The sequence below is a fragment of the Pristiophorus japonicus genome, chromosome 8 (assembly GCF_044704955.1).
Source record: "Pristiophorus japonicus isolate sPriJap1 chromosome 8, sPriJap1.hap1, whole genome shotgun sequence".
NCBI lineage: Eukaryota > Metazoa > Chordata > Chondrichthyes > Pristiophoridae > Pristiophorus > Pristiophorus japonicus.
In genome coordinates, this window is record NC_091984.1 from 25154423 (window position 1) to 25169642 (window position 15220).

At 42.3% G+C, this 15220-nt stretch overlaps 1 protein-coding gene across 9 annotated transcripts in view; it reads left to right on the plus strand.

Moving 5' to 3' along the window:
- Positions 1 to 15220, plus strand: part of hfm1 (helicase for meiosis 1) — a 202633-nt gene that overhangs the window by 173032 nt on the left and 14381 nt on the right. For all 9 annotated transcript variants that reach the window (XR_011594031.1, XR_011594029.1, XR_011594030.1 and 6 more), the window contains 5 exons: positions 7078 to 7167; positions 12880 to 13010; positions 13104 to 13186; positions 13286 to 13392; positions 14856 to 15080. Coding sequence is in view for 5 of the 9 variants with exons in the window: in XM_070886575.1 (XP_070742676.1) it covers positions 7078 to 7167; positions 12880 to 13010; positions 13104 to 13186; positions 13286 to 13392; positions 14856 to 15080 (636 nt within the window). In the remaining 4 variants the exon portion in view is untranslated. The remainder of the gene's footprint in view (positions 1 to 7077; positions 7168 to 12879; positions 13011 to 13103; positions 13187 to 13285; positions 13393 to 14855; positions 15081 to 15220) is intronic.

Here is a 15220-nt window from a genome sequence, read left to right on the forward strand (position 1 = left end):
AAGTCTGTTAAAGGGATGATATCCGTGTATATCTGTGTTTGTTTGTTAGTGTTGGCGGGCAGGGGGGGGGGGCGGCAGCTGAGATCAGGATGTTTTTTTGACAATGGCATCTTCCAGGAAGCGATTCCTTGAAGGTGCACCAATTACTAATGTTTGGAACAGAAAGCATGTGGTATTTGGGGCATTGGATCAGCCTAAGACATAGCTACATTCTACTCTCTGCACAAAGGGATCTGAAGCTGTGCTCAAACGACCTGGAAATGCTGAGACAGAAAGCAGATAGGTATTATCTGGCAGAGGAAGAACATGTCTATTATGCGCAATTTTCACAACAGTGAGGAAGGGAGTCTAGCGGAATTTTTTTTTTTACTGTTGGCCTCCTTATCATGGTGTGTCAAAGGGGCCAGGGAAGTGGGTCTGGGCATCTCTCCGATAGCTAGCAGGTGCCGGACGTTCGAGCAACATGGGGCAGGTGGGTACGCAAGATAACTGCCAGGATTGCAGCCTGCAGATCTTCAGCCCTCTTGTTCCATCTGTTCAGGTACACATATATGCAAGGGGTGCGGGGAGAACGATTTATTTTGCACTGGGTAGCAAGTTGAGTCTTATGAATATGCCCAAGTATTTAAAGCATACCCCATATCAGCAGTTAATGGATATGATGTAATTGGCATCACAGAGACATGGCTCCAGGGTGACCAAGGCTGGGAACTCAACATCCAGGGGTATTCAACATTTGGGAAGGATAGACAGAAAGGAAAAGGAGGTGGGGTGGTGTTGCTGGTTAAAGAGGAAATTAATGCAATAGTAAGGAAGGACATTAGCTTGGATGATGTGGAATCGGTATGGGTGGAGCTACAGAATACCGAAGGGCAGAAAACGCTAGTGGGAGTTGTGTACAGACCACCAAACAGTAGTAGTGAGGTTGGGGATATCATCAAACAAGAAATTAGGGATGCGTGCAAAAAAGGGACAGCAGTTATCATGGGCGACTTTAATCTACATATTGATTGGGCTAACCAAACTGGTAGCAATGCGGTGGAGGAGGATTTTCTGGAGTGTATTCGGGATGGTTTTCTAGACCAATATGTCGAGGAACCAACTAGGGAGCTGGCCATCCTAGACTGGGTGATGTGTAATGAGAAAGGACTAATTAGCAATCTTGTTGTGCGAGGCTCCTTGGGGAAGAGTGACCATAATATGGTAGAATTCTTTATTAAGATGGAGACTGACACAGTTAACTCAGAGACTAGGGTCCTGAACTTAAGGAAAGGTAACTTCGATGGTTTGAGATGTGAATTGGCTAGAATAGACTGGCGAGTGATACTTAAAGGGTTGACAGTGGATAGGCAATGGCAAACATTTAAAGATCACATGGATGAACTTCAACAATTGTACATCCCTGTCTGGAGTAAAAATAAAACGGGGAAGGTGACTCAACCGTGGCTAACAAAGGAAATTAAGGACAATGTTAAATCCAAGTAAGAGGCTTATAAATTGGCCAGAAAAAGCAGCAAACCTGAGGACTGGGAGAATTTTATAATACAGCAGAGGAGGACAAAGGGTTTAATTAGGAAGGGGAAAATAGAGTATGAGAGGAAGCTTGCTGGGAACATAAAAACTGACTGCAAAAGCTTCTATAGATATGTGAAGAGAAAAAGATTAATGAAAACAAACGTAGGTCCCTTGCAGTCAGATTCAGGTGAATTTATAATGGGGAACAAAGAAATGGCGGACCAGTTAAACAAATACTTTGGTTCTGTCTTCACGAAGGAAGACACAAATAACCTTCCGGAAATACTAGGGGACCGAGGGTCTAGTGAAAAGGAGGAACTGAAGGAAATCCTTATTAGGCGGGAAATTGTGTTCGGGAAATTGATGGGATTGAAGGCCGATAAATCCCCGGGGCCTGACAGTCTGCATTCCAGAGTACTTAAGGAAGTAGCCCGAGAAATAGTGGATGCATTGGTGATCATTCTCCAAAAGTCTATCGACTCTGGATCTGTTCCTATGGACTGGAGGGTAGCTAATGTAACACCACTTTTTAAGAAAGGAGGGAGAGAGAAAACTGGTAATTATAGACCAGTTAACCTGACATCAGTAGTGGGGAAAATGTTGGAATCAATTACTAAAGATAAAATAGCAGTACATTTGAAAAGCAGTGATTGGATCGGTCCAAGTCAGCATGGATTTATGAAAGGGAAATCCTGCTTGACAAATCTTCTAGAATTTTTTGAGGATATAACTGGTGGAGTGGATAAGGGAGAACCAGTGGATGTGGTGAATTTGGACTTTCAAAAGGCTTTACCTAACACAAGAGATTGGTGTGCAAAATTAAAGCACATGGTATTGGGGGTAATATACTGACATGGATAGAGAACTGGTTGGCAGACAGGAAGCAGAGAGTCAGGATAAACGGGCCCTTTTCAGAATGGCAGGCAGTGACCAGTGGGGTGCCGCCAGGGCTCAGTGCTGGGACCCCAGCTCTTTGCAATATACATTAATGATTTGGATGAGGGAATTGAGTGTAATATCTCCAAGTTTGCAGATGACACTAAGCTGGGTGGCAGTGTGAGCTGTGAGGAGGACGCTAAAAGGTTGCAGGGTGACTTGGACAGGTTAGTTGAGTGGGCAAACACGTGGCAGATGCAGTATAATGTGGATAAATGTGAGGTTATCCACTTTGGGGGCAAAAACACGAAGGCAGAATATTATCTGAATGGCGACAGATTAGGAAAAGGGGAGGTGCAATGAGACCTGGGTGTTATGGTACAGCAGTCATTGAAAGTTGGCATGCAGGTACAGCAGGCGGTGAAGGCGGCAAATGGTAAGTTGGCCTTCATAGCTAGGGGATTTGAGTATAGGAGTAGGTAGGTCTTACTGCAGTTATACAGGGCCTTAGTGAGGCCTCACCTGGAATATTGTGTTCAGTTTTGGTCTCCTAATCTGAGGAAGGATATTCTTGCTATTGAGGGAGTGCAGTGAAGGTTCACCAGACTGATTCCCGGGATGGCAGGACTGACATATGAGGAGAGACTGGATCGATTGGAGTTTAGAAGGATGAGAGGGAATCTCATGGGAACATATAAAATTCTGACGGGACTGGACAGGTTAGATGCAGGAAGAATGTTCCCGATGTTGGAGAAGTCTAGAACCAGGGGACATAGTCTAAGGATAAGGGGTAAGCCATTTAGGACTGAGATGAGGAGAAACTTCTTCACTCAGAGAGTTGTTAACCTGTGGAATTCCCTACCGCAGAGAGTTGTTGATGCCAATTCATTGGATATATTCAAGAAGGAGTTAGATATGGTCCTTACGGCTAAGGGGATCAAGGGGTATGGAGAGAAAGCAGGAAAGGGGTACTGAGGGAATGATCAGCCATGATCTTATTGAATGGTGGTGCAGGCTCGAAGGACCAAATGGCCTACTCCTGCACCTATTTTCTCTGTTTCTAATTTTAACACGGGTCTGGTGAAATGGCTGCACTGAGGCACAGCTAGAATCACCTAAATGCACTCACTAAAAGTGGATTCAAAGCTTGGCATGAAGGGGCACCACCAAATGGGCAAACTGGCTAAATCATTGCCTTGCAACATTTATTCAACAAGTTCCACTTCCTCAAAATACCTTCAGATCCAAAATTTCTTGCAGGGCCCACTGTACTCCCCAAGACCCATTAGAAGCCAACATGCTTCAAAATGAGGCTTTATAAACCTCAGAGGATATACTGCACAGAAACAGGCCATTCGACCTAACCAGTCCATGCCGGCGTTTATGCTCCACTCGAGCCTCCTCCTGCCTTTCCTCATCTAACTCTATCAGCATAACCCTCTATTCCCTTCTCCCTCATATGCTTATCTAGCCTCCCCTTAAATGCATCTATTCTATTTGCTTCAACTATTCCCTGTGGTAGCAAGTTCCACATTCTCACAAGCCTCTGGGTAAAGAAGTTTCTTCTGAATTCCCTATTTGATTTTTTGGTGACGATCTTATATTGGTGGCCTCTAGTTATACTCTTCCCTGCAAGTGGAAACATTCTTTCTGTATTACTCTATCAAAACCTTTCATAATTTTAAAGACCTCTAGTAGGTCACCCCTCAGCCTTTTTTCAAGCGAAAAGAGACCCAGCCTGTTCATCCTTTCCTGATAGGTATACCCTTGCATTTCTGATATCATCCTTGTAAATCTTCTCTGCACCCCCTCCAATGCCTCTATATCCGTTCTATAATATGGTGACCAGAATTGTACGCAGTACTCTACAAGTGTGGTCAAACCAAGATTTGATACAGGTTTAGCATAACCTCCCATTCTATCCCTATAGAAATAAAACCCTAGTGCTTTGTTTGCCTTTTTATGGCCTTGTTAACCTGTGCCACTACTTTTAGCGATTTGTATATTTGTACTCCGAGATCCCTTTGCTCCTCTACCCCATCCGGACTCACACCTCCAAGTAATAATGATCTCTAATAATGACCTCCCTATTCTTCCTACCAAAATGTAATTCCTCACATTTATCTGTGTTGAAGTTAATGTGCCCATTCTACAATTTATTAATGCCCATACTGCCACTGTCCCTATTATTCCATGGGCTTCAACTTTGCTGGCAAGCTTATTATGTGGCATTTTATCAAACACCTTTTGGAAGTCCATGTACACCACATCAACCGCATTGCCCTATCAACCCTCTCTGTTACCTCATCAAGAAACAAAAGAAAACTCAATCAAGTTAGTTTTCCTCACTTCAAACCCATTATTATTCAGTTATGTGGAGAGACTGAAGAAGCTGGGGTTAGAGCAGAGAAAGTTAAAGGAAGATTTAATTGAGGTGTTCCAAATGATGAGGGATTTTGATGGAGTACATAGGGAGAAACTGTTTCTACTAGCACGTGAGTCAATAACCAGAGGACACTCATTCAAGATAATTGGCAGAAAAGCCAGGGGGAGATGAGAAAAAACTGTATGCAGCGAGTTGTTACGTCCTGGAATGCATTGCCTGAAAGGGTGTGGAAGAAGATTCAATTTTAACCTTGAAAACGGATTTGGATATATACTGAAAAAGGAAAGATTTTCAGGGCTATAGAAAAAGAGCAGGGAAAGTTCTTTCAAAGAGTTGGCACAAGCACGATGGCCGAATGGCCTCCTTCTTTGCTGCATGATTCTACGATTTTATTCTATAATTCTATAACTCCCTTAAGATAAAGGCCAACATTCCATTAACCTTTTTGATTGATTTTGTACCTGCGCAGTTGCCTTTAGTGATTTATGTACACCCAAATCTTTTTGCTCCTCCACAGTTCCTAATCGCTTACCATTAAGAAAAAATTTTGAATTGTTCTTTTCGGATCCAAAATAGCTGACGGCACATTTCCCACATTGAACTCCATCTACCACAGTTTTGCCCACTCACTTAATCTATCTATATTCCTTTATAACTTTCTGCTCCCACCTACACATCTTACTGTACAGGGTACCTCCTAACTTCATGTCATCTGCAAATTTGATATAGAACTCTCTACTCTTTCATCCAAGTCGTTGATATATGCGGTGAAAAGCCAAGGCCCCAGTACAGATCCTGAGGAATACCACTTGTTCCATCCCACCAATCAGAGAATGTTCCCTTTATCCCTATTCTTTGCCTTCTACCTCCCAACCAATTACCAACCTAAGGTTACCTCCAATTCTGTGCACCTTCATTTTTCATCATAATCGCTTGTGCAACCATACCAAATACCTTCTAAAAGTCCATATAGAAAACATCCAGACACTCCCCAATCCACCATGCCTATGACCTCCTCAAAAAAATTAAACTCGATTAGCCAAGCATGACCTACCATTTATAAATCCATGCTAACTGTGATCAGCTCATACTTGTCCAAGTCACTCTGACCCTGACGACAGATTCCAATAATAACTTTCTCATAAATTATGTTAAATAGGCAGGCTTGTAGTTACCTGTCCCTCCCCCCCACTTCTTAAATAATGGAGTGATATTTGCAATTTTCCAATCCATGGGCACAATTCCTGAATCTAGGGAGCTTTGGAAAATTATGACTAACGGATTTATAGTCTCTTCCTCTATTTTCTTTCCTTGGATAGAAACCATCAGGTCCTGGAGTTGTCTATTTTAAGTCTCAATATTTTCTCCATGGCCATTTTCTTACTTACATTAAATCCATTAAGGTCCTCCCCTTCATATATTTTTAAGTTCCCTTGTACCACTGATATTTTGTCCTTTTTCTCCATTGTGAAAATGGATACAAAGTACTCATATAAGAAGTCTTCTATTTCCTTATTGTCCATTATAGTCTTTTATGCATCTATCTTTAATGGCCCACATTCCCCTTTACCATGCTCTTTCTCTTAATATATTTATTAAAACTTTGCTGTTAGCCTTGTTAGCTCAGAGTTAGTGCATGAGAGGCAGAGCAGCTGGCGTCGGACAGCCAGAGTCGAGGGGGTTTGTACATATGCTGTTTTATAGCATTGATTCCTTTTAATTGCTGCATTTTTTTTTCTAATTCTTTTTTTCCTGTATGGTCTACTCATATCCATGTACATTGAAATTATTTAAAAATGGGGGAAATTCTTTAAATTTCTTTAGCTTTGTTTTAATCTGTATAGATTGTGTACAAAAAAAAATTCTTTTGAGTTAATATTTTTGAATACTAAATTGCTTGCAGTTATAAAGTGATAATTACCACACTAAACTAATTGGGCACATGAGTTATTCTGATTTAATTTTCAGTCTAGCTTCTACAACAAAAGACAAAGTTGTGAACATTTTCTATTTGTGTTTTGTTGTCTGGCCACTGCTTACTACATCATTGATTAGACTATGGTTGGCATAGACCAATCGGAGCAAAACTGGGACTCTGCAATGCTGCAAACATGAATACAGATAAAATGTTTTAATAGTAAAATGTCAGCACATCACAGCATTATTTCAGGAAATAATTTTCAAATCAATATGGCAAGATGCAGTGTTTTTTTTAATTTCTTAGGTAAGCTTTTGAGATCTGAAGATAAATTTCACACTAAGCTTCCTTGTCTCCATTGTATCTTACATTGTAAACACAGGATCTACCAGTGAGCTCAACTACACAGAATCTGGAAAAAGACTCTGTAATCATTTCTGCAAGAATAAAGACAAATGTGGTCATGAATGTTGTAAGTATTAATACATAGACATTGGTAGTTTATTTAACTTGAACATATATTTAGTTAAATATTTTGGTACATCTTCATTCCCAATGCAGTCTTGAAATGTAAGGAGGTATTTTAATCCTGCCTGCACGGAGGGTTTGCACACTTACTGCTTTCTTCCCACAGTCTGCTCTTACGAGCATACGAGAAAAACACCTGCTGGAAAACGGCAGGGTCCTTCTTTAAATATGCAGCTAAGGCTCAGATGATGTCATTGGGATCCAATTTCTATTTTAACCAGAGGCCTGCATGGGAAGGTGTTGTAACTTTCCCATCAGGCCAACATACCAGGAAGAAGAATCATTGCCAAAAGAAGCCCAAAACCATAAGGGCTAGAAATTCGCTGGGATACTGCCCCTCGCAAGGGTCGGAACAGGAGCGCTAAAGGGTTGGCAGCTGCATTCACACCGCTCGTGAATTATGTTTCAAATTATGTTTTGCGCTGAACCTGCAGCGCCCTGTACTGACACCGCCAGAGAAAGCTGGCGTGCAGAGCTGTCCCGGCGGCGGTGAGGGAAGGAGTGACTGCATGAGGTAAGTGTGATTGTTTTTTTTTTCTTTTTGTAATTTAACTTTATTTGGGGTGAGTAATATATAGGGAATGTTTTTTGTGCCGATTTTGTTTTCTGCAGAGAGGCCACTCTTGGGGCGCTACGAAGCCGGCTCTTTAGCACCAGATATTCAGTTGCTCACACGGCTTAGCGCACTAAGATAAGCGTGGAACGCTTCCCTTAGCGCTCCACTCCACTGTCAGGGCGCAGCTGCTGAATTTTTTATTGCCCAACGCAAACCATTTCCCAGTGCTAAATTTATCCACCGCCTGACAAGAGGCCCAACGTCGGAGAGGCTCGGGAGTTCGAGCAGCATCAGAGAGGTGGAGCGGGGAGATCGGCGGAGGCCTACAAGAGGCCCAACGTTGGAGAGGCTCGGGAGTTCGAGCAACGTTGGGAGGCCAGCTGGTGCAGCTGCAGCAGGGTGAGAAGACAAAAAAGAAGTAGAAATAAATCAAAAGGTGACGTCACAGCCAAATAGGTAAGTGATTGGCTGGTGACTGATAAATAGTTTTTCTTTTTCTTTATCAGTTAGTAACCTTTTAGCATTGTTGTTGCCAAATTAAGTTTATCTAAGGGTTAAGTCATGGCAGGAGAGCTCGGACATGTGTTATGCTCCTCCTGTACTATGTGGTATGTCAGGGACGCTTCCGGTGTCCCTGACGACTACGTGTGCGGGAAGTGCATCCGGCTGCAGCTTCTGACGGACCGCATTGCGGCACTGGAGCTGCGGGTGCATGTACACTGGAGCTTCCACGATGCTGAGAATGACGTGAATAGCACATTGAATGAGTTGGTCTTACCGCAGGTAAAGGGTACACAGCCAGATAGGGAATGGGTGACCAACAGGAAGAGCAGTGTAAGGAAGGTAGTGCAGAGGTCCCCTGCGGTCATCCCACTGCAAAACAGATACACCGCTTTGGGTACTGTTGGGGGGTTGACTCATCAGGGGAGGGCAGCAGCAGCCAAGTTCATGGCACCGTGGGAGGCTCTGCTGCACAGGAGGGCAGGAAAAAGAGTGGGAGAGCTATAGTGATAGGGGATTCAATTGTAAGGGGAATAGATAGAAGTTTCTGCAGCTACAACCAAGACTCCAGGATGCAAGGTGCAAGGGTCAAGGATGTCTCGGAGCTGGTGCAGGGCATTCTGAAAAGGGAGGGTGAACAGCTAGTTGTCGTGCTGCATATAGGTACCAACGATATAGGTAAAAAACGGGATGAGGTCCGACAAGACGAATTTAGGGAGGTAGGAGCTAAATTAAAAGTAGGACCTCAAAAGCAGTAATCTCAGGATTGCTACCAGTGCCACATGCTAGTCAGAGTAGGAATCGCAGGATAGCTCAGATGAATACGTGGCTTGAAGAGTACTGCACAAGGGAGGGATTCAAATTCCTGGGGCATTGGAACCAGTTCTGGGGGAAGTGGGACCAGTACAAACCGGATGGTCTGCACCTGGGCAGGACCGGAACCAATGTCCTAGGGGAAGTGTTTGCTAGTGCTGATGGGGAGGAGTTAAACTAATATGGCAGGGGGATGGGAACCTATGCAGGGAGATAGAATGGGGGCAGAAGCGAAAGATAGAAAGAAGAAAGTAAAAGTGGAGGGCAGAGAAACCTGAGGCAAAAAGCAAAAAGGGCCACATTACAGCAAAATTCTAAAGGGACAAAGTGTGTTCGAAGGACAAGCCTGAAGACTCTGTGCCTCAATGCGAGGAGTATTCGGAATAAGTTCGACGAATTAATTGCACAGATAGCAGTTAACGGGTATGATGTAATTGGCATCACGGAGACATGGTTCCAGGGTGACTAAGGCTGGGAACTCAACATCCAGGGATATTCAACATTTAGGAAGGATAGACAGAAAGGAAAAGGAGGCGGGGTGGCATTGCTGGTTAAAGAGGAAATTAATGCAATCGTAAGAAAGGACATTAGCTTGGATGATGTCGAATTGATATGGGTGGAGCTGCGGAATAACAAGGGGCAGAAAACGCTTGTGGGAGTTGAGTACAGACCACCAAACAGTAGTAGTGAGGTTGGGGACAGCATCAAATAAGAAATTAGGGATGCATGCAATAAAGGTATAGCAGTTATCATGGGCGACTTTAATCTACATATTGATTGGGCTAACCAAACTGGTAGCAATGCGGTGGAGGAGGATTTCCTGAAGTGTATTAGGGATGGTTTTCTAGACCAATATGTCGAGGAACCAACTAGGGAGCTGGCCATCCTGGACTGGGTGATGTGTAATCTTGTTGTGTGCGAGGCCCCTTGGGGAAGAGTGACCATAACATGGTAGAATTATTTATTAAGATGGAGGGTGACACAGTTAATTCAGAAACTAGGGTACTGAACTTAAGGAACAGTAATTTCGATGGTTTGAGGTGTGAATTGGCTAGAATGGACTGGGAAATGATACTTAAAGGGTTGACGGTGGTAGGCAATGGCAAACATTTAAAGATCACATGGATGAACTTCAGCAATTGTACATCCCTGTCTGGAGTAAAAATAAAACGGGGAAGGTGGCACAACCGTGGCTAACAAGGGAAATTAAGGATAGTGTTAAATCCAAGGAAGAGGCATACAAATTGGTCAGAAAACCAGCAAGCCTGAGGACTTGGAGAAATTTAGAATTCAGCAGAGGAGGACAAAGGGTTTAGTTGAGAGGGGGAAAATAGAGTATGAGAAGAAGCTTGCCAGGAACATAAAAACTAACTGCAAAAGCTTCTATAGATATGTGACGAGAAAAAGATTAGTGAAGACAAACATAGGTCCCTTGCAGTCGGATTCAGGTCAATTTATGATGGGGAACAAAGAAATGGCAGAACAATTGAATAAATACTTTGGTTCTATCTTCACGAAGGAAGACATAAATAACCTTCCGGAAGTACTAGGGGACCGAGGATCTAGTGAGAAGGAGGAACTGAAGGATATCCTTATTAGGCGGGAAATTATGTTGGGGAAATTGATGGGGATTGAAGGCCGATAAATCCCCGGGGCCTGATAGTCTGCATCCCAGAGTACTTAAGGAAGTGGCCCTAGAAATAGTGGATGCATTGGTGATCATTTTCCAACAGTCTATCGAATCTGGATCAGTTCCTATGGACTAATGTAATACCACTTTTTAAAAAGGGAGCGAGAGAGAAAGCAGGTAATTATAGACCGGTTAGCCTGACATCAGTGGTGGGGAAAATGTTGGAATCAATTATTAAGGATGAAATAGCAGCACATTTGGAAAGCAGTGACAGGATCAGTCCAAGTCAGCATGGATTTATGAAGGGGAAATCATGCTTGACAAATCTTCTGGAATTTTTTGAGGATGTAACTAGTAGAGTGGACAAGGGAGAACCAGTGGATGTGGTATATTTGGACTTTCAAAAGGCTTTTGACAAGGTCCTACACAAGAGATTGGCGTGCAAAATCAAAGCACATGGTATTGGGGGTAATATACTGATGTGGATAGAGAACTGGTTGGCAGACAGGAAGCAGAGAGTCGGGATAAACGGGTCCTTTTCAGAATGGCAGGCAGTGACTAGTGGAATGCCGCAGGGCTCAGTGCTGGGACCCCAGCTCTTTACAATATACATCAATGATTTAGATGACGAAATTGAGTGTAATATCTCGAAGTTTGCAGATGACACTAAACTGGGTGACAGTGTGAGCTGTGAGAGGGACGCTAAAAGGATGCAGGGTAACTTGGACAAGTTAGGTGAATGGGCAAATGCATGCAGATGCAGTATAATGTGGATAAATGTGAGGTTATCCACTTTGGGGGCAAAAACACGAAAGCAGAATATTATCTGAATGGCGGCAGATTAGGAAAAGGGGAGGTGCAACGAGACCTGGGTGTCATGGTTCATTAGTCATTGAAAGTTGGCATGCAGGTACAGCAGGCGGTGAAGAAGGCAAATGGTAAGTTGGCCTTTATAGTTAGGGGATTTGAGTATAGGAGCAGGGAGGTCTTACTGCAGTTGTACAGGGCCTTGGTGAGGCCTCACCTGGAATATCGTGTTCAGTTTTGGTCTCCTAATCTGAGGAAGGACGTTCTTGCTATTGAGGGAGTGCAGCGAAGGTTCACCAGACTGATTCCCGGGATGACTGGACTGACATATGAGGAGAGACTGGATCAACTGGGCCTTTATACTCTGGAGTTTAGAAGGATAAGAGGGGATCGCATAGAAACATATAAAAATTCTGACGGGACTGGACAGGTTAGATGCGGGTAGAATGTTCCCGATGTTGGGGAAGTCCAGAACCAGGGGACACAGTCTTAGGATAAGGGGTAGGCCATTTAGGACTGAGATGAGGAGAAACTTCTTCACTCAGAGAGTTGTTGACCTGTGGAATTCCCTGCTGCAGAGAGTTGTTGATGCCAGTTCATTGGATATATTCGAGAGGGAGTTAGATATGGCCCTTACGGCTAAAGGGATCAAGGGGTATGGAGAGAAAGCAGGAAAGGGGTACGGAGGGAATGATCAGCCATGATCTTATTAAATGGTGGTGCTGGCTCGAAGGGCCGAATGGCCTTCTCCTGCACCTATTTTCTATGTTTCTAACACCTCAAAAAAGAAATAAACCTAATTTCCAGCCCTAAGTCTTTTAATTTTTTTCCTTGAGGAGCCAGGAGCAGGAGGAAATTTTTGGCTTCCCCTGTCTTTGCTTTCTTCTTCCCCCCCCGCCCCTCCCCCTCCCCCCTTCCCCCCACCACCATCATGAGGCCCTTTGAAAACCTTCTCTCCACAACTTGCCATTCCTGCGGTCCCTGGCCTCTTGCTGCCTGACAGTGCACTCCTGCCCACCAGCTGCCATTTCTCACCAGTTTTGTCTGGGAACCTGACTAAGGCTGTGTAGATGAGGCTCAGGCGTTTAAAAACTCCCAGGCCTCATGCTACCAATGTCAGGATGGTTTGCTACTACCTCAGGCCCCGCCCGGCAAACTCCTATCCCAAGTTAACATCAGAGCTATAATTTCTAGGGCCTGCGCTTTTTCGTCTCCCATTTCCCTCAGGATCCTCGGATATATCCCATCAGGTCCCATCACATTGTCCTCCTTTAGCTTAACTAATTTCTGTTATTCAATGCACCTATACCTGTGATTTCTTTTTCCCTAATGCATGGTATTTCTCGTAGGTAAATTTGGTGTATCAGTTGTGCGGAGCAGTACTACATCACAAGCAACATCGACAAAACTTGGTTCCTATCTCAGTGATCTTAAAAGCAGAAGTGAGACTTCATCAGCTCCATTAGTTAAACGACTGAAGGTAACTTTTCTGTGGCATAGTAAAATTTTAAAGAGTATTACTTTATAAAGATCTAAATAGTTAAAAGATTGCATTTTCTTTTTCTTGTCATAGATCCAGATGTTAAATGAATTAGGGGCAGTAAATCTTCAACAATTTGCTTACACAGCAAAACCTCCATTGTCAACATTACCTAGGTAATGAGATATTTACAGTAAATATAAAGCAATTTAATGCATTTAACATTAAAATTAAACGTTATCACATTGCGTTTTTCATGTTTAATTACATTCAAGGTACTCTGACACAAAACCTGGTCCAACAGCTCAAGCACAAAACCTGGATCATTTCGACATCTATGTAAGAAGTCGCCAACAACAACAGGCACAATATTATGATGAAGGTGGGTTAGTGATAATAGGAAGAATTTTCTTTTTTGTATGCTGTGAGCACTATCCCCAGTGTCATTCTGCATGTCTAAGAGAGGGATTTAAGATTTAGTGTTGTAATCAGTAATATCAATAGTACTGTTTCCATGTTGAGATTATGTCACTGACAATAAACCACACAGCTTTGTACAATGTCAACGCCATCCTTACTTTAAAATGGCAGCGAGGAATCATACAGCCAGTCTGGAATATTCTGCACTTGATCTTGAAGCTTTTGCTTGGAACTAACTCGTTTGTGTGAAGGTTCTTTGTGTGCTATTTTAACAAAGGCATTGCTCTGTTTATTTTAAGTGGGTGAGCACCAGCATTAGAATAGTAGACAACGGTATTTCATATGAACACATTAAATGTTAATATATTAATATTCAAAGAGCCTAATTTTAACAATTGAGGTTAGCAAATTTAGAGTGAAATACAGAGGATTATATAGTAACAGAAAATGGAGGAAATGCACAGCAGATCATCCAGCATCTGAAAGAGAAAATCCAAGTTCATGTTTTGGGTAAAGACCCTTTGTAAAAACTGAAGATCTTTTAGTATTGAGTTGATATTGGATTAGTATCCACTAGTGTTATCTTATGTACTATTTCGTCATTTTTAGTGTAATCTATATTCATTAAAATAGCTTTTTAAAGTCAAGGACAGCATCATCATTAGACTGTTTAGAAGGTCTTTGCGCAATACTCTGATTACATTTTACAGTCTTTAGAACACATGATTTGTAATTCCTTAAAAGGAAATCCTATGTGTTACAAAAGGAGTTATCCATACATCTAGGTTCCTATGCAGTAACATTAAATGTGGGCACAGTGAACTTTGAACAGCATTCCCAATTATGGGGTAAATTTTTGTCTTTGCTATATCAGCGGTAATCTGGCAGAGTGGATTTCCTACATTATAGAACCCATCAAATTTTCATTTTGTCGATTTCAGTGGAATGAAAATCAGACATGTTCTATAATGGGCAGGTGATCCTCCATGATGGAGAGATCTTAACTAATGACTTCCTTTATTTTCTATGATTTTATAAAATCAGCTTTACTTAATTTATAAACATAAATGTGTTGACTGCTAGAATAATGGTGCAGGAGATTGGTGCAGCAGTCCATTGTGGCACAAAATGTTTCAGATTTGAACTCAACAAGCTGACAAAATTAGCTAAAAAGCACCAAGAAAAGGCTAGGCGTTTCAGCGCAGAGATGCTGGGCGGTGTTGGAATAGCCCTCTCACACATACTTTGTAGCAGACAGCTAAAGACCGACACCAACAGAAGTCCAGAAGCAGCTTCCAACGATCATAGTTGGTGATTGGTATGTGATGTGGAGGAGAAGGCCAGAAGACAATTTTATGGAAAAAAAATTTGTGAAAAGGATTAAAAATGTTGTTTAATATTTTTTGTTATGGAAATATTCTGCAGCTTCATCACAACAGAGTTCAACTGTGATTCCACCACACCAAAATACACCAGGGTCTTTCAACTGCAATTCCATTGATGCAAATGAGAGTGACTATTGGTCATCAGAAGGGATGAATGTGACTTTTGACCTAGGAGATGATTTATGGAATGATTTTGATGATGAGAAGCTGGTAAATGCTAGCAATTTTGTAAGTTCAGAGGAAACCAACATTAATTATCAAACAGGTAATAATACTGATGATTCCAATTTTTTTCTAGATCTCAATGCTGATAACTAACTTCTTTATAAAGTTTGGTGTATGGAAGTTTTGATTGACTAGAACAGAAGATAATGCAATGCATTACATTATACAGGTCACTACTAA